This window comes from Mus caroli, unplaced genomic scaffold (assembly GCF_978045245.1).
Source record: "Mus caroli unplaced genomic scaffold, Mus_caroli_1 scaffold_19, whole genome shotgun sequence".
Lineage (NCBI taxonomy): Eukaryota > Metazoa > Chordata > Mammalia > Rodentia > Muridae > Mus > Mus caroli.
Genome location: NW_028227274.1, coordinates 35270669 through 35295959, shown reverse-complemented (window position 1 = coordinate 35295959; position 25291 = coordinate 35270669). Strand labels below are relative to the sequence as shown.

Sequence of the window (25291 nt, the reverse complement as noted above, 5' to 3'; positions counted from 1 at the left end):
AGAGACCTTTTTGTCTTCCTCCTTGGTCATAATCTATAGTAATCACAGGTTATCACTGTTAGGAATTTAAGATAACCATGTCCTTTATAAGCTTACATCCCAAGCACTGTTCTTTATATAAAGTTCTTATTGTTAGTGACAGTGAACGAACGAGTCTCTGTATTTGTGAATAGTTGAAAGTTTATTCACTTTCTCTGAAGAGCTCTTTTCCGTTGGACCAGTGTGCTCTGCTTGCTATTCAGACGTTCTCATTCAGATATGATGATATATCCGCACATGCTTTTGTTAATTAAGTGCTCATTTCAGCAGGGCTGATGCTTACAATTGCTGTGTTGGATTATAATGTATTTACATTTAATTTTACTAGATGATGTCATTTGTTTTCCAAAGTTGGCCCAGTGATTTGTGCTAACCCCAGCAAAGTATGAGCAAGCCATTGTTCCTTTACAACTAGACAGATAGAAAAGCTAGGGATTAGATCCAGAGTCTCACATATATGCTGTGTGTCTACCAGTATGAGCTGATACTTCATTGTGATTTTATCTGTTTGTTCATGATGCTTGGTCTTTTACATAGTAGGCAAGGACTCCACCACTGAACATTTAACCCCATCCTCATCTCCCTTTTAAAATCTTGACACAGACTCACCATGTTTCTTGGTCTGCTCTGGATTGACTCTAGCCCAACAAGTCTTGAACTCACAGTAACCCTACCAAGTAGCTAGGATTATAGACTTGCACCACTAGGCCAGACTTCAGTGTGGTTTTATCTTGTATTTCCTTGTTTACTAATGAAGTTGAACACTTCTCATAAGTTGGTTGGTCATTGGTTTTAGAGTCTGTTCAGCTCTCCACTCTCTCTATCACCAAGACTGCCCCTTACCAGAAATCTTTGAGTGTGTGGAGGTAGCTTAGGGCCTTTCCATTTATTTTCTCTTCCTTTCTCCCTTCAACCGTTTTGGTGTTTGGGAGGTTCCTTGGTATTCCACTGATCTCTTTTCTTTTTCTTCTCCCTCCTTTTCTCTGTTTCCCAGACTTTGAAGCGGCTCATGGCAGACGAGGTAAGGAGATACCGTGTGGCATGTGCATGTTCTAGCTCATTTTCTCTACTATTTTCTCTATTTTCTTCTTGTTTTCTCTAGCTTATTTTCTATTTTAACATTCACCAGCTATTTTAACTTTGACTTCCTTTAACTGTAATGAGAGCATGGGTTCTAGCGTCAGAATATTCGAGGTCTTCTCTAACTTCGTTTAACCTATTGCATGCTTTACTTTCGTGGTTGGGCAGTTTTAAACTAGAACTCATCCGGCATTCTAGATGCCACTTACATCTTTGAAGCCCTATAGTACCTTTTTTTTTCTTTTTTCTTTTGCATATGGCTGCTGGTATTTTGAGTGGGTTGCGCTGATGAAGCCGAATCTTACCGCAGCCTCTACCCCTGTCAGCACTTACACTTAAGGACGGGTTATTAGTATTTGTTTAGCAGAGAAATAGCATATGTACCTCTAAAGTGCAATGCATTCTTTGCTGTGTAGGTGTCATGCTAAAAGATTTGAAAGAATAAGTTTTAAACTCTGGCTATTTTCATATCTCAAGTGCCATGGAACACACAGAAGAGAAAGAAATAGCTCCTGATTTTAAGACAGTCACTTCTTTGTCCCATATTGCTTATTTATCTTAAACTCTGTGGTTATAGATACCTCCTGAAGGGAAAGAGCTTCATGTACCCTGGTCACATTTATTATTGGGTGGCTAGAGGGAAACACATTTTTTTGAGATAAATTTATACTTGAGATATTTTTGGTTATATGCTGCTAAGAATGCTTAAAAATGGCAGGAGAAATTTACAACGGTTTTCTTTTTAGAAGGGTTTTAAATTTTTAAATTTTTGTTTCTCACTTTTGGAGATAGGGTTTTTCTGTGTAGCTGTGGCTGTCCTGGAACTCACTATGTAGACCAGGCTGGCCTTGAACTCCCAGAGATCTGCCTGCTTCTGCCTCTTGAATGCTAGGATTAAAGGTGTGCCACCATACCAGCCTAAAGAGGTTTGAAACCTTAATGCAGCATTGCTGTCTCTTACACATTATTATAGATAGGGATAAAGTTGGTGGGCTGTGTTAGTTCTAACAAAAATGATTTCTTCCTTTCTTATCATAAAAACCTTGGCTGTGTAAACTAAAAGTACTAAGCAGGTGCAAGAGGGTAAAAGGTTGGCTCTTTGGTGTTTGGCTTGTTAAGTTGCGGATTGTGTTGTGTTAACATGTGGATTGCGCTAATGCTTCTTTCTCTTTCTTAGCTGGAGAGATTTACCAGCATGAGGATTAAGAAGGAGAAAGAAAAGCCCAATTCTGCTCATAGAAACTCCTCTGCATCGTACGGAGATGACCCCACTGCTCAGTCATTGCAGGACATCTCAGACGAGCAAGTTCTTGTCCTCTTTGAGCAGATGCTGGTAAGCCACCGTCCAAGCTCTGAGGCCTCTTTCCCAGCACACGTTTATGGGCCTTTGTCCATCGGCCTGTGGTGGTTGTTTTTAAGTGTGTGGTCTCCTAAGTTGATGTTTACTATTAAAAAAAAAATCTAGGCCCAATGAAATAATGGTTAAATATGCAAGTACAAGTCCACAGGATTGGAATCTGTGAATTAAACTTGGGAATATCTGATTACTGACTACTTTGTTAATGTCTTCCTGGCAGTATCTAGCCACAAACACGTCATACGAGTGGACCAAGCCCTGCGGTAGTGTGGTGACCATTTTGAGGCTAAGTTAGAGAAGAAGTAGTAGGGAAGCATTTTACATTGAGCTCTGTACAAAGAATAAACTGAGGAGTGCAATAGGCCTGAGGTCTCTGTTTCGTGGGGATATGGAAAGAGAGTGCTGAAGCCAGCTTACTAATAGACGGCCTCTGAGGATTGTATCTGAAGTCAGTGTAGTTGTGAGGTGTATGCATGGTTGTGATTTACTTTGTGGTCCTTAGTGAGAACAGGGACACTTTGGGTGGACACCCTGACATAGCCAGAATGAGTGCTTAGGGCTCAGAGTTGGGTCAGATTTTGTTGGTGTTGATTTTTTATGGTAGCAGTTATTCAGTGCCGGAGAGATGAGGTCAGCCTTCAATGCAGAAGACATTATATATGGCTTCCTTTTAGCAGTACAAAAGAAAATATTCAACTATATTATTCCCTAGGGAGCCCCCAGAAGTGTGTGTGAGTGTACATATGTTAAAGTATCCAGTGATAGATACCCAGCATGCAGGCATCATACCAAGGATGATGTCTGGGGATCTGTACTGAAATTAATTAAATTCTATCCCTGAGAAATTTTTATTAGTTATCATAACTTAAGCCTCTAGGAATCAGGAAAACATATTTGTTCACTAATGATTTATTGTGTCCAACTCATTACTAATAATTTAGTGTTGAATAATAAATATTAAACACTAAAAACTTACAAGAGGTAGAGATTTCTCTGAGTTCAAGACAAGTCTGGTCTACATAGTGAGTTCCAGGATGGCCTGAACTATATATAGTAAGATCCTGTCTCAAAACAAAATCAAAAATACCTACAAGGTAATTTTTTTTTCTCTGTCTCTTTGCTAGGTGGATATGAACCTGAATGAGGAGAAGCAGCAGCCTTTGCGAGAGAAGGACATTGTCATCAAGAGGGAGATGGTGTCCCAGTATCTGCACACTTCCAAGGCTGTAAGCTCTAGGGCAGGTGCTCACAGGAGGCTGCATCCTTACTCTGGGCTTGCTTATTTTTCTGAGTTTGTAGACTGTTGCGTGCCTCTTTCAGCTCTGCTCCACCCTGTTCTGTAAGCCTACCTTGACTGACCTCATATGAGCTCTACCTTTCTGACTTACACTTAGGTTCCTGGACTATGTTTGAGCTGTCACTTAGTTTGTTGCAGTTGGGTAGTTTGTATAGTGGGTATCTGTGTGGTATCTTTTAAACTCATGATTGGGCCCAGTATTTACTCACTCTGTATGCCTCTTTCCAGGGCATGAACCAGAAAGAGAGCTCTAGGTCTGCCATGATGTACATCCAGGAACTGAGGTCGGGCTTGCGGGATATGCACCTGCTTAGCTGCCTTGAGTCCCTTCGAGTCTCTCTCAACAATAACCCTGTCAGGTGAGAATTCTGAGAAACCTACCAGAAACCCAATGTGTAGTTCACTGGTGGTGACGATCAAAGGAGGCAGGGAAATATGAGAAAGGTCTGGATTGTGATTAAAGAGCTTCTAGGAAAGATTTGGCAAATAGCCTTTATGATTTAAGTTGATATTTGTCTTTGATCATTCCTTACAGTTGGGTGCAGACATTTGGTGCTGAGGGCCTAGCCTCCTTATTGGACATCCTCAAACGACTCCATGATGAGAAAGAGGAGACTTCTGGGTAAGGAATGCTGGGTCTTTATATTTTCTAGGTTGAGGGCCAGAGGGGGCTTGGTGTGAATATGCAGCTGGATTAAAGACAGTTTTATTGTAGAGGAGCTAAGAGGATGAGATTATCGAGGGAGGGAGATACAGACCAGTAAGATTATTAGTCTCCAATTCTTTCTCTGTCTGGACAGAGGGTCTGATTTCGTTTTCAGCTGTACTGTGATCTGGCCTGGGCCTTATCACACTTGGAGATTTTTCTTGGCCATATACTTGATTAATTTGGGTTTAGTCTTTGGGGTGGGGATAAAGTCTGTGAATACCAGAAACCATTTTAGTCTGCCATGGTGCCATCCAAAGTGTTCACTACTTCTGGAATCTTTTCTGAGACAAAATACAGTGATTGGGCCTGTGTGTACTCAGATGTGAAGCCTTTCAGGTAGTAGGCAAGGAGTAATAGATGGGATAGAATCTTGACAGAATTTAGTGCCAAGCTGCCTAGAAAAAGTTAAGGGATAAGAGTTTAGTTTGCATGTTTAATGCACGTTTTAATATCATTGGGGTTCAAACTCAGAGCTTGCATTTGCTGGGCGAGTATTGTACAACTGAGTTATGCCCTAGCCCCAAATTGGCAGGTTTTTAATTTAACACTAAAATCTTAGATTACAATGGTATTAGCCAGCTGATTACTTTTGTTAGTGTTTCTGGGGGAAGTGTTTTGTACTGTAGGGCTGGACAGCCTTTGGTATCACAGTGCAGTGTCGTCTTTGAGCATGCTGGGCTGCAGTCATAACTGCCTGTTAGATTCTACTCAGCTACTAGTTGCAGGCTTTCCTATTGTCCCGCTTTGCAAGATTGAACAATCGTCAGGAAAGATGCATTGTAATGTAAAGGGACTTCGCTGATCCTGTTTTCTGTGTGCAGAAACTATGACAGCCGGAACCAGCATGAGATTATCCGCTGTTTGAAGGCTTTCATGAACAACAAGGTGAGAGTTTCCCCGTTTTTTGACTCCAGCCCCCATCTAGATCCTCATTGTTTCTCCTTTGTTGGCAGCTCCCCAGAGGGAGAAGAAACTGAGGTTCAGAGCTTTGGCTCTCCTTTCTGTACTGTAATGTACTTTGCTGACAGCCACATACATGAGCCTCCATGGAATTCTTTTCCCTAGTTCTAACTCCTGACTTGGAGTAGGCTAAGGGTCCCTTTATTAAGCTTGTTAGTTGTTTAGGGATGTTTGCTTTATTTACTTCCCTATTCTCTACGTTAAATCTGTCCCAGCCCACGCTTCCCGTAAGCTTGTTTGAACTCTAGTCGTTCCTGCCTCCACCTCCCAAGTGCGGGGCTTACAGGAGTGTGCCACTGTGCTGTTACTTCCAGCATTCATTCCAGCTTTAGAATCACACTGCATAGTCCTGGCTGTGTTAGAACTCTCTATGTAGGCCAGGCTAGCTTCAAATTTACACAGTTCTCCTGCCTCTGCCTCACCCGTGCTAAAGGTGTCCACCACCACTCCCAAGTTAGGATTCTTTTTCTCATCCATTTTGCTTTTAGACCCAGGGAGTCTGCAGTTACTATTTGAGTAGAAATCTACTTTCTTTTCTAGTTTATTTTACTATAATCATCTCCTTAGGATTGAGGGGGCAATAAAAATCAAAGGAATTTAAGTTATGAAGATGTGAAATTATGTGTGTCATAAAAATTTTACTTTGTTATAATCATTTCTGTTTAGCCATTATTGGGAAAGTGTTCTCTACTCCTGTGCTAGCTTAGAGTCCACAAACTGGGTATCTTACACAATAGAAATGTATTGTCTCAGTTCTGAAAGATTGAAGTCCAAGATCCCATGTCAGCCAGATCTTTGTGGGATAGTGTGTGTGTGTTCTGGGCTCCTCTCCTGCTTTCTTGTAGTTTGCTGGCTCTGGTTTATAGATGGAACACTCTTATTTCTGCTTCATGTTCTTGTGATGTTCTCTGTGTGTGTGTCTGGAGGTAGATTTCTTTTGGCAATCAGGACCAGTCATATTGGATTAAGAACATACCTTACTTCACTGTCATTTAGTTAATCTTATCTGCATCTACTCTATCTCAAGAGCTTATATTCCTAGGCCCTCGGGGTAACATCCCTCCATGTATTGAGGAGATACATTCTCGTCACAGGGAGTCCTAAACGTGTCCTTCTGTATAAGCGCTGGTTGCCCTTAAGCCTGCCTCCTTTCTTCTTGTCTTTCCAGTTTGGAATCAAAACTATGTTGGAGACGGAAGAAGGAATCCTACTGCTGGTCAGAGCCATGGATCCTGCTGTTCCCAATATGATGATTGATGCAGCTAAGCTGCTGTCTGCCCTCTGTATCCTGCCGCAGCCGGAGGACATGTATGTGCCTGGAGAGCTATTTCTGCATTCCCATTTTACCATCTTCCTTTAGCATAGAAGAAAGCGGAGTTACTTAGATGTCCACTCTGTCTAGGACACCAAGTCGTAAGGCCATATTTTTTCTCAGAAGTGAATATTAGAACCTTAGAGGTAGAGTTATCTGATTATCCAAAATGCTCCAAAAAGAAACGTTTTTGATACCATCGTGATACTCCAAGTAGAAAATTCCATACTGTGAAATGGTTATGTGTGCGGTATTGTTAGCAGTACAGTATAAAATTACTGTCAGGCTATAAGGTGTTTGAAACATACGTGAATTTCATGTTTAGATTTGAATATCATCCTCAAGTTAATTCAGTTTGTATATGCAAATATTCCAAAATCTCTTTGTAAAAAATGAATTCTAAAACATGATTTAAAGCATTTTGAACAAAGATAGTAGCTGGCAAGATGACTCAGGAAAGGCACTTGCCTCAAAGCCTTGACTATCTGAGTTTGATCTTTCAGGACCTACCTAGTAGAAGGAGAGAACGGACCCCAGTAACTCTGACCTCTACGCACACACCATGAACACATCACAGCACACTCTAGGGTACACGCACGGTATTGAAATGGCTCAGAGGGTAAAGGCGATTGCTACAAAGCCTAATGATGTAAGGGACCAGCATAGCAAAGGGAAACCTGATTCTCACAAGCTGTCCTCTAATTTATGCACATGCATACACATATCCATGTGCACATAGATGTCTGTGTACACACAAATCCATGTGAATTAGAACAATTTTAAGCTTCTTAAATGATAATAATTGATGTGACTACTGAAGACTAGTAGGGAGGCAAGAGAGATGGCTCAGAGGATAAGAACACTGGTTGTTATTCTCGGGGACCCAGATTCTATTCCCAGCACCCACAATAGTTTGTTACTTCAATCCAGAAAATCCAATGCCTACTTCTCATATCTGGGCACCAGCCATGAACATATAGACACAGACACGCAGACAGGTAAAACCCAACATGCATAAAGCAATACATTTTTAAATGAAAAAAAAGTGTAGTAGGCTTATATCTTAGATACGGTTACTATTGCTGTGCTGAAACACCATGACCAAAGCAACTTGGAGGGAAAGGGCTTATTTCACTCACATTTCCATACAACAGTTCATCATGAAAAGCAGTGAGGACAGGATCTAGCATGGCAGGAACCTGGAGGCAGGAGCTGATACAGAAGTCATGGAGGAATGCAGCTTACTGGCTTACTTCCCATGGCTGACTTGGTCTGCTTTTTTATAGAATCCAGGACTACCAACCCAGGGATGGCCCCACTCACAATGGGCTGAGCACTTTCATATCAGTCACTAATTAAGAAAACACCTAACAGTCCATCTTATGGACAAGTATTTTCTCAATTGAGGTTACTCCTTTCAGATGACTCTAGCAAGCTGACATAAAACTCAGCTAGTACAGCTTATCTGCTACATCTCCATTAATACTGTTTTACCTGGAACAAAGGTTTCCTTTTTTATTGTCATCTGTGTTTAATTTTAGAAACAGGTGAGGAGACATTTTCTCTGTGTAACCCTGGTTTTCCTTAAACTAATCCTTTAGACCCGTTTGGCCTTGAACTCACAGAGGTCCACCTGCCTCTGCCTCCTGGAGTACTGGGATTAAAGAAGTGTACCATCGTCATTAGTAATGAGGTGCAGCTCATTATTGTTTTATTAATCCAACAATATTATAAACGTATATGAAATAAAAATAACAATTCACTTTCCCCCTGAAATCCTGCTTTGAAAAAAACCCATTGCTAATGGCTTAGGTAGAGTTCATATAGTTTTTTTCTAAGCATAAACATTCTATTTCCTTGATTCTTAGAAATCTTGCAGTCTTAGAGCTGAGATATTATTATAGTTTATGCCTATAAACCATTTCATATATAGAATAGGTTTTTGTTTTCTTGGAAGCGTTGGTTTAAGAAAAGTAAAATATGGCTTTTTTTTTTTTTTTCAAATACCCCTCACTACCCCACCTATCGTACGTACCTGCTGTAGGTTTTTAAAGGTAGAATTGTTTTGTAGTCTAGACTGACCTCAAACTCATGGTCCAGGTTAGACACGTCTGATTCTCTTGTCTCACCCTTCCGAGTCCTGAAATGTCACGTGTGTGCCACCACATCCGGCTTCAGCTAGGTTATTTTTATCTAACAGATTTTGGACATCATTCTTTTTTATTGGTACTTAATAGATTTACCTTATTCTTCGTGGCTATGTAAAATATTATATGTAGGTGTATAAAATACCACATGCTGAATCTGCCTTCTGTTTCACTTATTTAACATTTCTGCAGTTTCTAGACTTTAGGTACACTGAAGCAGATTCTGACCTTGCTGTGGATGATAAGAATTTTACCATTACCAGTGGTGTCATAATAAACATTTCTATGCATATTTCTGTTATATTTATGCATTTATGTTGGATAGCTTTCTAGAAGTGGACCGCATGTAATGTGCATTGGATATTGATGGTACTATTAATATCAGATGGTCCTTAAAAAGTCAGAGTAACTTATATTTCATAGCTCAAAGATTTTAACTTTGTATTCATGAGTAGGAATCTAGGAATGGGTTTCAGGAAATTATTCTCTCAAACTGGTATCAGTTGGGGGTTAAAAAAATAATTTGAGAAATCTGAAGCACTGGTGATGTCTTGTTTCCTAGTTGGTTTGTTCCCTGTCTTATCTCTCCATGTCTGTGTCAGTGCACCTGGGCAATTCTCTTTCTGTTTTCTTGGGCAGGAATGAACGAGTTCTAGAGGCAATGACAGAGAGAGCTGAAATGGATGAGGTCGAACGCTTCCAGCCACTTCTGGACGGATTAAAAAGTGGGACCTCTATTGCCCTCAAAGTATGTATATGCCCTTAAATCTGCTCCAACAGGAGAATAGAGTAGAATTCAAACGGAAAGCCCAGAGTTCACCTGTCCTTCATTTCTCTGTGGTATGGGAAATAAATGTAGGGCTTTGCTTATGCTGGATAACTCCCTCATTACTGATCTACCACTGAGGAAGGAACTGGGGAGCCCTTTTTAATTTCTTATTTCATGATATTTTTATTTTGTTTTGTAGTCTGGACTGGCCTCAAACTCATTATATAGTCTGAGCTAGATATCTCTGATCCTCTTGTCCTAGCCTCCCAAGTCCTGGTAATTGCCCAGGCTAGTCTTGGTGATCTTCCTCCCTTCTGAGGCACACAGGTCTACACCACCAGATTTAGTGTTATTTGGCTTTGTAATAGAATATATGGAGGCTGGAGAGTTGGCCCGTCAGTTCAGACCATATACTGCCCTTCCAGAACACTAGTTCAGTTCCCAGCACCCATGTCAGACAGCTCACAGCTGGGGATAACTCAATGCCAGGGGTATTTGATAACTCTGGCCTCTTTGAGCATTGGCATGCGTGCGTGTACACACACGCACCCACATACGCACGCGCGCACACACACACATACACACACACACACACACACACACACACACACGCATGTGCACATGCACATAAAATTGAAATTAATACAGATTTTAAGTTTTTAATAAAATATGTAGTGTGGTTCTTAGCTATATTTTTTATATTTTAGTTTTCCTTTTCCTAAAGGAAAATAAGTTTTTGTTCTCTAAAAAGCAAAGAACTACTTTTCTCCTTGTGATATTGATAGGATAAACCAGTTATTTATTAATACCTTAGGAAAGGTATTAATAAAGGTTAATGATTATGGTAACATAGTATTTCCTTGGATTCATTTAAGTGCCTCAGTTCTCCGGAGTTGTGCTCATTTTGTTGCTCTAGCATACATTTCTTCTCTATAGTTTTTATTCTGTATCTTTTGTGGAGCTCCAGAATGTATATAAATAGTGGAATCCTTGTCCATCAGGTTGACTGCTGACACAGCCGCTGCATTTGCTTGTTTCAGGTGGGATGCCTACAGCTCATCAATGCTCTCATCACTCCAGCTGAGGAACTGGACTTCCGAGTTCACATCCGAAGTGAGCTGATGCGCCTGGGGCTGCATCAGGTGTTGCAGGTAAGATGGAACCTTTCCTTAGAAAGGCTGGACTGGCCTTCCTGCTCTTCCAGCCCTGATCATCTCTGAGGTGATTCTGGTTTTCAATTTAAACACTAGGTGGGAAAGGCTTGGATTTGGGTTCTCTCACCACTTCTGTGATTGACAGGAGCTTCGAGAGATTGAAAATGAAGATATGAAAGTACAGCTGTGCGTGTTTGATGAACAAGGGGATGAAGATTTCTTTGATCTGAAGGGACGGCTGGATGATATCCGCATGGAGATGGAATATCCTTTTATGAATGATGACTGAGTTCAAGACAGGTGGTGCATTTACTTATAGACTGAATGTATGGAATAGTGTGGAGAGTGACGACTTAGAGTAGGGCATAGGACTGGGAGTGGTGGCACATGCCTTGAGTTTGTCTCCTAGCACTCAGGAGGCAGACAGGATCTCTTCTGAGTTTGATGCCAGCCTGGTTTTCATAGTGAACTCCAGGCCAGCTAAGGCTATACAGTGAGAGTCTGTCGCAAAAAACAAATTATATATATATATATATATATATATATATATATATATATATATATATATACATATACATATACATATACATATATATATATATAATTTATTTATTTATTTTACATAAATAAAGCTGTTGTCTTTATTTACTTCAGCATAGACTAGGAAAGCTAGTAAAGGTGACCTTTTTTTAACATAAAGGCACCCATCACCCTGGCAGTCATTCAAGTACTAAAGTAACAGATGTTATAGCCAGATTGCCCTTACATCTGTCCAGACCTACAGCACGATAACTTCTGGATGTAGGGTGGGATGCAGAGCTCTTTGGACTGATGAGCAATAATACTATTACACAGTTGCCCCCCTGCCACAAGTGACTTTGGGATGGTTCTCTTTTTAGTTTCTTCAAGCTAGAGGGAGGGATCCTGTGTCTATGGACAGTGCCACTCTTGGTGAAGAAACTAGTGGTGTTTTAGGAACAGCTGTTACGGTAGAAGTGGTATCTTGATCCTTTCTCTTAGCTTCTGTTGAACAAGCAACCTGTCAAACAGCTTCTAATTACTTGACTTCCTTAGCTTGTCCTTCTTTCTACTGACTTTGGTGAAGTTTTCCAGATTATTTTAAACACAGTGAAAGATTCAAAGGCAGAGCCACACTTCCTGTCTATCTTGCAGCATCTCCTGTTGGTCCGAAATGATTATGAAGCCAGGTAAGCTGATAATGCGTATGGGAAAATTTGAGTCTAAATGGAAAAACAGCATCCTTAAATTCAAAGATTGTTCTAGAAAGGTAAAAAGAAATGAAAAAAAGACTGGATCAGGTTCATTAGTTACAGATCTAAAGGAAATTGATTTTGTCAAATCAATAGTAGTAGAAGCTACTACCACTTCTACTGTAAGTCTACTGTTGAGTTTGACATAGCATATCAACTACTTTAATTCACTTGAAAGGTACCTCTTTGGATAGGATATTGTGTATAAAGTAAAATGTCCTTAGGAGGTGGTGGGTAAGTGGGGTGAGCATGACCACAAAGAGAGAGGGGAACCTAAAGTTCTTTCTGCTTGCTTGGAAGTAGAGATCGGCTGTAGCATGACAAGAAGGAGCAGAAGCCTGGAATCAAGCCTGGGCATTGGGAAGCAGATGTTAAGAGAGTATGTTGGTGGATGGAGAGATGGCTCAGTAGTTTAGCATGCACACTGCTCTTGCACAGGACCCAGCAGTTCCCAGCACTCACATTAGACCCACAGACTACCTGTAATTCCATGTGATACTCGTGACCTCTGTGGCACTTTTATACCTGTACATATGCATAGATCACACACAAAGAAAAAATTGAAAAAAGTGTGTGTGCGCGCACATGCATGTCGGTAGTTATGTGCTTGGGGTTGAACTCAGCATTTTCCCCATACTGAGTACGTGTTTTACCACTGAGCTACAGCCCCCAACCTGTAAGAGCTTTTGAGTATCTGAAGTAGGAAGAATGAAAGCTGATCTAGAAGAGGTGAATCTGCTAACACAGCAGTGAAGCTTCTCTTAGCTTCCTCAGCGTTCTTCCTGGAGTGCTTATCCTTAATTCTTTTTAATGTCAAAGCGGTTAACACTTCTTGATCCAGAATACTTCTGGAAGATACATTTTTTTATTTCCTTTTTAAATCTGTTTTGTTTCTTTCATAGGCCACAGTACTATAAACTGATTGAAGAATGTGTTTCTCAGATAGTTCTACACAAAAATGGGACTGATCCTGACTTCAAGTGCCGACATCTGCAGATTGATATTGAGAGACTGGTTGGTAAGCGTGCTTTTATATCTGGCTCCTCTGAACACCCAGCACGTCTGCATTTTGTTTTCATCTTTCAGTGAAATTTTCAGAGAAATTATTCTAGTCTCTATTTTAGTTCGTTCTCAGTATACCCTCCTTGCTGGGATTGTTTGGTCTCCTTAGTTTATTTCTGTATAGTGAAAATCTTGCCCTTTCTTATACCCTGTTTCTTGCAGGGACTTCAGGTATTTTCTGACCCTGCTGGTCTTAGAATCATAAATGTCACAAAAAGGCACCCTTCGAGTGATTTCCTTGCGTTGCACTTAGAAATCCTAGGTTAAGGGCCAGCAAGGTGGCAATAAGTAGATGTGCTTGCATGTGGGCCGAGGACCTGAGTTTTGTACCCCAGATTCCGTATGGTGGCAAGGAAGAACCACTCTTGATAGTTGTTGTCTGATTTCCATACATGCACACGCCTGTACTCAGCACATACATATACACTCATATACACTGGATACACACAAAATAGGAAACAACTATATAGATAAAACTTAGAGGACACTGTAAATTATAGTTAACTGAAATTCACATTTCTTGGTCTAGTGCAGACCATTAAGAGTGGTAGCATCAGCAAGGATAGCCCTGGAGTGTGTTTGAGGCTTAGGAGCAGAGACGCCAACCTTGGCACTGAGACTTGACTTACTATGTTGTTTCAGATCAAATTGCTTTTTCTTTTCAGATCAAATGATTGATAAAACAAAGGTGGAAAAATCTGAGGCCAAAGCTACAGAGCTGGAAAAAAAGGTGTGTATGAGGAGATCAGGCTAGAGGGCTTCCTTATGTGTGAAACTTGGGTTCACTCTCTAGCATCATCCACAAATGTGTGTATGCAACACATAACACAAGTAAATTTGGAGTGTATCCTTTTTTTGAAGCTAATTAGGTTTTTGATATTTGAGAACAGTATTGTCTATGATATTTTGAAAGTATTCAGAATCTAAAGATTCCTAAAGAAAAATCTTTTTGTTAGCGGTAAAGGGGGTATTAATGTGAAATGAAAAGCTAGAGGTGGGGCTGGTGAGATGGCTCAGTGGGTAAGAGCACCCGACTGCTCTTCCAAAGGTCCAGAGTTCAAATCCCAGCAACCACATGGTGGCTCACAACCATCCGTAACGAGATCTGGCGCCCTCTTCTGGAGTGTCTGAAGACAGCTACAGTGTACTTACATATAATAAATAAATCTTTTTAAAAAAAAAAAAAAAAAAAAAAAGCTAGAGGTGATCTTGTATAGTTCTTGGGACACCAGACAAGACAGCAAAGACATATGGCATTCTATATAAGTGTGCATCTCAAGTTCCTTTTATCTCTATAGTACTTAAGGATTCCTTTTGTGGCTGGAACGGTGCACTGCAGCTGTCCTGGTTTATGTTAGTTAGGGTTACTATTGCTGTGATAAGGCACCATGACTTGTTCAGCAGTGAAGTCAAGAACTCATGCAGGGCAGGATCCTGGAAGCAAGAACTGATGCAGAGGACATAGAGGGTGCTGCTTACTGTGGCTTGCTCCTCATGGGTTGCTCAGCTTGCTTTCTTAATAGAACCCAGGACCACAGCCCAGGAATGGCCCCACCCACAATAGGCTGGCCCCTCCCATATTGATTACTAACTAAGAAAATGTCTTATAGCTGAATCTTATGGAGGCATTTTCTCAATTGAGGCTCCCTCCTCTATGATGACTCTAGCTTGTATTTAGTTGACATAAAACTAACCAGGATGTGGTTAAAGGTCTTTCATGTCTTGGGTTAGTTGGCTTGGTTTTTACCTATAAAAGTAGGAAAACAGAAAATGATGTCTCATTCTCTTTTCCTTTAACTTTGATGTTAAGGTCAAGACCGTGCTGCTCACTCTTTTCTAATCGTTACTTGGGAGGTGGTCAGTAGGGTCTGAAGAGTAGAGTTGGGACAGAGCAGTAAATTCTAGGGACTAGCACTTAGGCTCTTTTCTGGGGTGAAGAGCAGCCTTGCTGTGATCAAGACTAGATCATCTTACAGTCTGTCATCAAGAGAAGCCTCGGCTGGAGGCTGAAGCAGAAACTAGAGGAATGCTGCTTACTGTCTCTTCCCATTGGCTTGATCGCTACCTCTTACACATCCCAGGTCTACCTGCCTAGCTAGGGATGGCACAGTTCATGGTGGACTGAATCCTCCTGCATCAGTTAGCAGTTAGGAGGATTCGTCACAAACAGGAACCACAGACCAATCTGATTTGAGCAGTGATTCATTTGTAGCTCCCTCTTCCCAGGTGACTCTAGGTTTGTGTTGATAGCTGAGCTATAACAGAAAGTTTGCTGGGAGCCTGAGTTGGTTTTTTCCCCCCCTTCTTTAGTTGGATTCAGAATTAACAGCGCGGCATGAGTTACAAGTAGAAATGAAAAAGATGGAAAATGACTTTGAGCAGAAACTTCAGGATCTTCAAGGAGAAAAGGATGCCTTGGATTCTGAAAAGCAGCAGATCACTGCACAAAAACAAGACCTGGAAGCAGAGGTGTCCAAGCTGACAGGAGAGGTAACGTCTGAGCAGGGATGGCTCCGTGCCTGCAGCTGCTCTCTGTAGCTCAGCTCTGCTACACTGTTCTTGGCTCCTTAGGCTCCCCATGCGAGGGAAGAGCAGTTATTAGATGGTGTTTTAAACTGTCATTTACTGTTTTTAGTTTTGGGAGCAAATATATATATATAAGACAAAAATTTAGAAAATACAGAAAAATGTAAAGAGTGATAAAAGTTGCTTACAGCAGTATCCAGAAATAATACACTTAGGGGTAAATACTAAAATGTTGACTTGCCTTTCTGTCCAACTTAGCTTATGGTTCTGACAGCCTCGCTCTCTTTTCTCTGCAGTTACAAATGCCTAGGCGACCTGCAGTCCTGCTGACTTGTTTGCACAGTTGTGGGGCTGCCTGCATAGCACATAGTTCAGTTTTATACTGAGTGTTTACTCAAAGCACACTTAAAATAAGAACACAAAGACTTGAGTTCTAGCTTTGTGACAGGAGAGCCATGTGATCTTGTGACCACTCAGTCCGTCTGCAGTTAAACAAAAAGATGGGTTAAGTGATTTCTTAGGTCCTTTCCAACCCCAGTCTCCTTGAAGTAGGGTCAGAAGTACTTTCTTGTGTGTTGCTTCTTTAGGTTGCCAAGCTGTCAAAAGAACTAGAAGATGCCAAGAATGAAATGGCTTCTCTCTCTGCTGTGGTTGTTGCACCTTCCGTTTCTAGCAGTGCTGCTGTTCCCCCTGCCCCTCCTCTGCCTGGTGACTCTGGCACTGTTATTCCACCTCCTCCACCCCCACCCCCTCTTCCTGGAGGTGCAGTCCCACTACCCCCTCCTCTGCCTCCAGGTACTTGTATCCCTCCACCTCCTCCTCTACCTGGAGGTGCTTGTATACCCCCTCCCCCCCAATTGCCTGGCAGTGCTGCCATCCCTCCACCTCCTCCTCTACCTGGAGTTACTGCCATCCCCCCACCTCCCCCTTTGTCTGGGGCTACTGCCATCCCCCCACCTCCCCCTTTGCCTGGGGCTACTGCCATCCCCCCACCTCCCCCTTTGCCTGGAGGTACAGGTATACCACCACCACCTCCTCCTTTGCCTGGAAGTGTTGGCGTTCCCCCACCCCCTCCCTTGCCTGGAGGACCAGGACTGCCTCCTCCCCCTCCCCCTTTTCCTGGAGCACCTGGCATTCCTCCACCTCCACCTGGTATGGGCGTGCCTCCACCTCCCCCCTTTGGATTTGGGGTTCCTGCGGCCCCAGTTCTGCCATTTGGATTAACCCCAAAAAAAGTTTATAAGCCAGAGGTGCAGCTCCGGAGGCCAAACTGGTCCAAGGTAAGCTTTTCTTCGTCAGTAGATATTAAACTGCTTGCCTTGCCTTATGTTTCGTGCATGGGTAGGCTACCCAGTGTTAGGGCTCATGTCTGTCCATCTTCAGGTTCTACTTGTGTTTATGTTTGTATAACATCTATATTTCAGATGCTACCACAGAAAGATCTGTGGACCCTGTATGAATATGTCTTAGTTAAATTTAACCTCACTTAATACATTTTGCCCTTTCTTTGATATTATGAGCACCACAGTAATTTAACAGTTATCATTTTTCTAGAGTGCAGTTGACTGAGAGTGTGCTGGTAAACCCTGTGGTTGGCTCAGTCTTTTGCTTCTAGAAACTAAGTAAAACATAGCCAGATTGATGTGGATATGTAGAGCAAGGCACACTGGAATGAGACTTGAATGCTTCTGAAACCAGGAGATTTGGGGTTAGGAAGAAAATCAGCATAACTGTTTTTGATTCCTGACTGATTACCAGTGGACAGACCAGAAGCATTATTATTTCTGATTCCCCCATGAAGGGCACAGCTACTGTCTGATTCTCAGCACAGGCTAGTCAACGTCGTTGAGAATTAGAGTCCTAGCATAGGGCGTTTAGTGCTGACCCTAGTAGCTCTTATCCCTTGTCTCTCTGCACAGTTTGTGGCTGAGGACCTTTCCCAGGACTGCTTCTGGACAAAGGTGAAGGAGGACCGCTTTGAGAACAATGAACTTTTTGCCAAACTTACCCTTGCCTTCTCCGCCCAGACCAAGAGTGAGTACCCTCCCTTTTAAGTTCCAGACATAGAGAGCTTACCATGTCCCTTAAGTGGGTTTCCTTTGCTTTTCCCTTCACTGGGTAAGGGTAGAAAAGGGAGTGTCAGGACGAAGAGACATTGATTTTTCCATTCCAAGGAAAAGAAACTGTTCTTGTATTATGGGGTTCCTGGGGTTAGGAAAGAGAACTGTTACTTGTAAGTATTTTGTGTCTGTATAACTAACAAGGATATAAGACTGTGGTACCAAAAGCTCAGATTGGGCCCATTTTGATAGTTTTAATATTAAACGGATTATGCTTCTGTCTTAAAGTGTCATTTCCAGACAGATTATTTAATTAGTAGGGGTTGGTGAGTGCCTTTGAGAGGTTGGGTGACTAAGCTATAAACTGTTGACAGTAACCAAGAACCATGTGTAATTCCTGTTCTATTTCTTTCCAATATCTGATGCTTTCCCTCCTGGCCCTTGGTTTCTGCAGCTTCTAAAGGTAAGAATGCAAAAGAGCCTTTTGGTTGGGTCAGTTGAGTACTAGAGAAAAGGATTAGATATATGTAAAGGACTTTCTCTTTAGAAGGTGGAAATTAGAGATTGAAGGTTGGTTGATTTGCTAGTTTTTCCCCTTTCCTCCCTAGAGCCCAAAAGACCAGCAGCGACAGTGCTACAAGGGAGAAAGTTGGCTCAAGTGTCCACTTCATAAACTGACTACCCATTCATAAATTGGCCCACAGTGAAGTCTTAGGAAACAGTAGATTGTGTTTCTTCCTTCCGTGCAGGTACAGACTCAATAGTTAGAGAGCTTTCCTAAGGTTACATTAACCAGATCCAGGTGCTGTGACTTCTAGCCTATGGTTTCCATATAAATAATAATAATAATTCCTAAGGTTACCCTAACCAGATCCAGGTGCTGTGACTTCTAGCCTATGGTTTCCATATAAATAATAATAATAATAATAATAATAATTCCTAAGGTTACCCTAACCAGATCCAGGTGCTGTGACTTCTAGCCTATGGTTTCCATATAAATAATAATAATAATTCCTAAGGTTACCCTAACCAGGTCCAGGTGCTGTGACTTCTAGCCTATGGTTTCCATATAAATAATAATAATAACAACAACAACAACGATGATAATTCCTCTTCCTCCTCTCCTTCTAAAACTTTCCGTGCGCTTGCCTTTATTTTAGAATTTTAGAAGGAAGGGATTTGAGCTCTTAAAATTTGAGAAGTAAGGAGGACCCAGACATGAACAGTGTAACAGTGAGGTTTACTCTGTTTTCAGTGGTGTGAACTGCCCAAGGTCGTCAGTAAAGGGCCATGATCCTTAATCCCTTCAGAAATAGTTTTGAGTATTAAACTGAATACTGAGCCAGTTCCCTGTGTTGTGATGGAGGGGTTTGGTGCTGGATACTCTCCACTGAGCTGCAGTTTCATCTCAGTACTGAAACAAGTGCTTCCAAAATCTCTGTCTTCACACTGATGGTGCAAGAGAATGAGATAAATACACATTATTGTGCTATGAATATCTCAGCTCACAGAGTGACATGGAGATATGGGTTAAATAACATTCTAGACCATATAGTAGGTTCAAATTTATGACTTTGAAGTTTTGATCTAGATCTATGCTTCACAGACGTCTGCCTTTCCTGGGAACCTTGAAAAGCTTACCATCCCACCGAGAGTGCACGCAGCTGCAAGGCCTGTGTTGGCTGGGTGCAAACATCCTTTTGTTGGCAGCGATGTCTTGTGATGCAGTCAGAAACATTAGATTAGGGAAAGCCAACTAGGTCCTGGGTGTTTGTGTAGGATTAGAGAAGAGGAGCTATCTTCTGGTTGTAACGTATTCAACTCTAGCAAAACTAGTGTGGTAGAGGCCCTTGTAAAGTGTTTTCAGCATAATAGCTTGCCAGTATTAGTAAGGAGTTCTGTAGACACTAGATTTTCGTGGTTTTTTTTGTTTTTTGGTTTTGTTTTTTGTTTTTTGTTTTTCGAGACAAGGTTTCTCTGTATAACCTTGCTGGCTGTCCTGGAACTCACTTTGTAGACCAGGCTGGCCTCGAACTCAGAAATCTGCCTGCCTCTGCCTCCTAAGTGCTGGGATTGAAGTCGTGCACCACCACCGCCCAGCTAGATTTTCTTTATATTGCATTATTTCTTTACATTTTAAACCTGATTTTCTTTCCACTATTTGTTAAACGTATCTGTATCCCCTATATGTTGTACTGATACGTAAAGTTCTTTATACCTATCAACTCCTCTAAGAATAGGAGGTGAAAAAAAATCTACCCTACACACCTGCTTCCTAAAGTAAGATGCCTCCAACCATTGCTTTTTTAAAGTTCAAAATACGCATGCCTCTGCTGAGACTTTTGGCATACTCCTATAATCCCAGTTTCTGAGGAGGATGAAGCAGGAGAATTGCAGTTTATGTCTAGTAAGCAGCTTAAGGGCAGGCATGTTTACACTTGCCCTGGGTTCAATTCCTGGTACCACAAAGAAAGGGAAGGGGAGGGAAGCGAAACAGGGAGAATGTGTGCATCTTTTACTAAAAGACAGAAACAGATCCTAAGATGGATGTGGCCGGTTCTCTTTCAGATTTAGTTTCTTGTTTCTGAGCTCTTTTGTTCCTGTAAATTGGCCTGTCTGTTGCTCCTGCCTGGCTTTGTTTGAGCTTTAGGCTTTGGTAGGAGCCTGTTGAGGGAGGCAATAATCTTCCCCATCAAAAATTGAGGGTATTTGACATTTCCCTGTGACTCTTCTGCCCACTAGGTGGCACTCACCAGTTGTATCTTTATTAGTGTTTACACAGTTTTTGCTGTTACTCTTTGAGACAGGGTCTTATCACTGGCTGGCCTAGAAGTCACAGGGAACTTGTGCCTCTGGGTCCTGAGTGCTGGGGTTACAGGTGCCGAGCACTGTGCCCAGCAATGTCAGGGAATTTCATAGCTTCAGCCACTTAAATCTCTAGAAACAAGATTGTAAGTGCTCCCCCACTTTCCCTGGTCATGAGTCTCTTGGCAGGGAGATGTCTGTTCTGCCCATTTTAAAATGTATATTAGAAGCAGAGTCCTGTGCACACACCTACTTGGGGTTGTTAGCTTTTCTTTACTAGCTTGCCGTGAATTTTGAGTAGGGCAAGATTTTTGGCACAAAGTATTTGGGAAGTTCCTTGTGATCTAAAACCAAAAATCTACCTTTTACTTGGGTCTTAAGGGATAGTGTACTACATGTATCTTTTGTTGTTGCCTCTCTCACCTGTGGTGTAGAAATGAGCCTGTAAGTATCCTTTCTTATACTCTGACATATATTGAGGATCTACAGAATTCAGTATTGTGCCAAGTTTTTGTTGCCAGGAAGCTCCACTTGTCTCCTTCTCCATCTCTCATATTTCAGCCTAAGATCCTGTATATTTTTAATTGTCTTCCACCTGACATCTGAAATATTTTGGTGTGTGGATGGTGTGGGATGTAGAAAGCATTTCTTTCCCTTTTGGCCTCTCGTCTTTTCTTCTGTCACCCTTACCCCAGTGGAACCAGTGTTGTCTGCTTTGTTCTGTGACATCTCTTTCAGACGCTGCTAGAATCAGTTTGGAATCTGATACCAGTTTGTGTCACCCACTTCCCTTGTGTTAGCATCTGTCTATTCCTTGTTACTCTTGAGATCTCAACAAACTGAAATTCTGGCCTTCTTCATTCTTCAGTGCTACTTCTAGTTTAACTTTCCACAATGTCATTCTTAAACATTTCCTTAGTAGGTCCAGGATGTGTGCAAGCTGCAGTGTGCATGTGGAGGTCGCAGGACAACTTTCAGGAGGTACCTTATCCGACTCAGATTGGCAGCCTTGGTGGCACGTGCTCTACCCACTGAGCCATCTTGCAGCCCTGAATTTCCCCAGTTATTGTATGAAGGGTCGTGATTCTACTACGATTCCTGCCGCACACATCTCTGTTTTTCTGATCTTAACCTCCACCCTTCCTCACCTCTCCTCTCCCATGTTCATTATAAATAACTGCAGCCCTTCTACTAGCTCGCTGGTTTACCACTGTGCTGGTCCTGCGTGCTTCCCCATATGCCCCGTTTGCCGTCCTGAAGAGCAAAACCGGGGCCTCACACATGCTAGTCAAGTGTTACCACTGACAATGACAACGTGTCTACAGCCCATCCTCTTCTTTGTTTAGTATTGCGACCTCAGCAGTGCTCTGGCTTTGGACACTGGAACTTGTAGCCTGTCTTTCACCTTGATGACTTCACTCCTCACCTGAAACTCCATGGTAAACATAGTAATCATTCCTCTGGTATTTTTCTTCACTGAGGGCCTCTCTCATTCGTGCTTGATTGGCAAAACCACGGTTCTTGTGATTTCTACTTTGTCTGCACTGGATCTGTGGCTGTGCATCTCTGACTATTACTGGAATATTACACACACACCTTCCTGGGGCATGCGTTCTTTTCTTTCCTTAGTAAGTGTTCTTATTTTGATCCCGTTGTCTCTGCTTGCTCCTCATTTTCCTCTCCTCAGAATGTTCTATTGTGTGGCCTTTGATACAGTTATGTTTTAAGTATTTTTATGCATTTTTTGTTTGATTTAGTTTTTGATACAGGGTCTCATGATTCCCCTGCTGTCCCTGAGCTCAGTACCACAGTCTAGTCTAGCCTCACTGCAGCCCAGGTGGACCTCAGACTCGGTCTTTTGCTCTTCTCCAGGCTAGCACATGCTGTCACGCTGACCTCTAAGCAGTCCTGGGTTTTTGTTTGTTTTTTCAGTGTTTATTCTTTTATTAGATTTATTTAGTGTGGGTAGAGGTGCAGCACACAGTACCACGATGCACTTGGGGAAGTCAGAGGATAACCTGCAAAAGATGATTTTCCCTGACATGTGGATGTGGAAGAATCACACTCTGGTCAGCAGGCACCTTTACCCAGGAGCCGTCTCACCAGCTCCCTTTCAGCACTCTTAACCTACTCAGTTTCACACTCTTGTAAAGGACTAACTTCCCGTCTTTTCTCTGAGAGGCCCAGCATTCCAGCGACAAGATCGAAGCAATCCGAATGGGAACTTTCCAAAGCTTATACCACCATGTCCCCATTTTCTGTCTTTTCTGTTACTGTGGTCCTGTCCAAAGGCAGTTCCTGATTGACTAACCATCGTTGCCACAAATATGTAGAATATCCTGAAAATATACAACAGTCTCCCTTCTTCCCTGTGGTGACCATGATTAACCATTCCTTTTCTATACATATGTTGTTTACATAATTAATTCAGATTTAGTTGATGTGAAAAAAAAATCAAGGGAAATTTCAAACAAAACCTAATTGGAAAATTAAGGAGCAATTATAATAATTGTGTAAACATACTTTTTAGTACAGCAAACAGATTCCATATGGTAAATAGTGTTGTGTATTTTGTGTAACGTCCTTTACCATTTCTTGATGTTTTATATAAACTTGCCTTGCTTTTTTAAAGTTTCATGTTATTGGATTATTTCAAATGGATAGTTGTATTCTGTCATGATTAAGACAAGTTTTATACAAAACTGAACCGTCCTCATTGAGGATTTTAAGTATTTTTACAAACATGACCACAGGAAAATCCTATTTGTCTTTGTATACTTTATATTTCTGCATAGTGGTTTCTGAAAGGTGACGTTCATACCCATTCATACTCCCACCAAAAGTAAGAAATGATCAGAATGTCTGATGAGGGAAATGTATCTTGTTTTAATCCCTTTACTCATGCATGAAATTCCAGCAGAGGTCCCCTCATACACGGTCTCTTTCCTTGTCTGTGTGTGACATTGCTGAGAACAGAGACGACCCCCGGCCTCAATTTCTGCTTCTGGAACTTTTCTCCTCCCCTTTTTTTGAAATTGCTGCCTTGCACAGTCAGTCATAACCTCTGATTCTTGTTTCTACAACTTCCTATGGGCTTTTGTTGCTGTTTTTGGTTGAGTTAGGTTTTTCCCTCTTTATTTTAGGTACCAAGGGTCAGACAGGAGAACCTACTGCTTTCTTAGAGCTAGTCTTGGGAGATTAAGAGCTAAAACTAGGTGGAAAGTTTGTAACTTTTGCTTGAAGGCTGCTGCTGTAGTTCCTGGTCACACTTACTAGTGGAGATTTAAGGGAGGACGTCATCAGATTAAGATAATTTAACTTGAATTCCTTCTAAACTTCAGGGATCTGAGAATCTCTAAGCAGCAGTGCACCTCTCCTTTTCGCCACCAGATGGCACATGGAACTCTCTTATTTTTGATGTGTCATTGTTACGCCGGGTTGTGATGCAGTCACGTTAGAGAGCAACCTCCTGCCGCTGTTGTGAGATGCAGACTGGTACGACACCGCCCTCTGCCGACCAGGAGGTTTATTTGCGAGCTGTTCAGTAAAATTAAAGCAAGATGCTGCCTGTCAGATTTTACCCTTTACAGAGGGATCTTGTCTCCAGGTGCAATTAGAGTCTTGCTTCTTAAGAGTAAGATCATTGTTTCTTTGGGAGTCCTGAGGCCGGATAGTGTTTGCTTTTTAGTCTGATAGCCTCATGAAATCATAGCCTTCTTTTCAGAGGGCTTAAAGGGAGGTTTATTTTAGTGAATTTCGTAGTTTAAAATATATGACTATATTTTAACATAATCACAATCGATTTCTGTCACAGTTTTTTACTGAAAAGCTACTTCAAACATTAGATGCTTCTATATTTTTTAAATTTTTACTGTATCAACACAGTTCCAATTTTACAGCTAATAAACTCTGGTATTTGCCTATCTTACAATATTAGAGATAGGCACAAGTTGAAACTATTGTTCAAGCCCAGGTTATCACCTAACATTATAGACTTTTTTTTTTTTTTACATTGGTATTCTGCCTCCATGGATGTCTGTGTGAGAGAGAGTATCGTATCTCCTGGAACATTTGTGAGCTGCCATGTGGGTGCTGGGACTTGAACCTGGGTCCTTTGGAAGAGCAGTCAGTGCTCTTAACCACTGGGCTATCTCTCCAGCCCCATTTTTTTAGAAGGCCTTTTCAGTGTATTGATACCTTGATCATCTAGTCTGAGGATCAGTATAGCCTAAGCTTCTGCCATCTTCTGACTCTGTATTTAAGTGTTCCTTAGTACCATTCAGCCTCAAGCTTTGGTGTGCATAAGGTTTGATGAGGGGATGTTGAAGTTAGACCTCCTGGCTCTGCCTCCAGAGAATATAAGTAATAAGTCATGGTGAGTGTGCATTCTAGCACTCAAACTGGGTGCTGTGGCTCGGTGCTTACCCAGTGTTCATTTTTCTTCTTTGTCTTCCCGCTGTCTGCCAAAAGCTAGAAGCTGCTCTCTGCTTTTATTTTATTAACATCTCATTGCCTGTATCAGAATAGCTATATGTGTAACCTGGTCCTTAAGGCAGTAGTGTGAAATTAATTAGAAAACAGGTTTTGTTTGTTTGGTTTTTTTCCTACTGACTTCTGACAAGCATTATTTAGGCACTTGCTTTTTATAAAATTCTTTTCTTGCTATTCTTCTCTTCGTATCTCAGTAGCATCATGGAAGATGTTTTAAGTTCCCTGGGGTCAGTGAAGAGCTGGAAACTTGTG

General features: G+C 41.6%; 1 protein-coding gene across 1 annotated transcript in view; it reads left to right on the top strand.

The window, feature by feature from the left end:
- Diaph1 (diaphanous related formin 1) overlaps window positions 1–25291 on the top strand; it is a 95378-nt gene that overhangs the window by 28044 nt on the left and 42043 nt on the right. Inside the window, exons 2-18 of the mRNA XM_085833574.1 lie at window positions 1034–1060; window positions 2297–2452; window positions 3601–3702; window positions 4002–4132; window positions 4309–4395; window positions 5304–5367; window positions 6611–6750; window positions 9541–9649; window positions 10711–10821; window positions 10970–11088; window positions 11916–12032; window positions 12998–13113; window positions 13823–13887; window positions 15468–15647; window positions 16271–16963; window positions 17603–17717; window positions 18198–18206. Of these exons, the coding sequence (XP_085689700.1) occupies window positions 1034–1060; window positions 2297–2452; window positions 3601–3702; window positions 4002–4132; window positions 4309–4395; window positions 5304–5367; window positions 6611–6750; window positions 9541–9649; window positions 10711–10821; window positions 10970–11088; window positions 11916–12032; window positions 12998–13113; window positions 13823–13887; window positions 15468–15647; window positions 16271–16963; window positions 17603–17717; window positions 18198–18206 (2341 nt within the window). The remainder of the gene's footprint in view (window positions 1–1033; window positions 1061–2296; window positions 2453–3600; window positions 3703–4001; window positions 4133–4308; window positions 4396–5303; window positions 5368–6610; window positions 6751–9540; window positions 9650–10710; window positions 10822–10969; window positions 11089–11915; window positions 12033–12997; window positions 13114–13822; window positions 13888–15467; window positions 15648–16270; window positions 16964–17602; window positions 17718–18197; window positions 18207–25291) is intronic.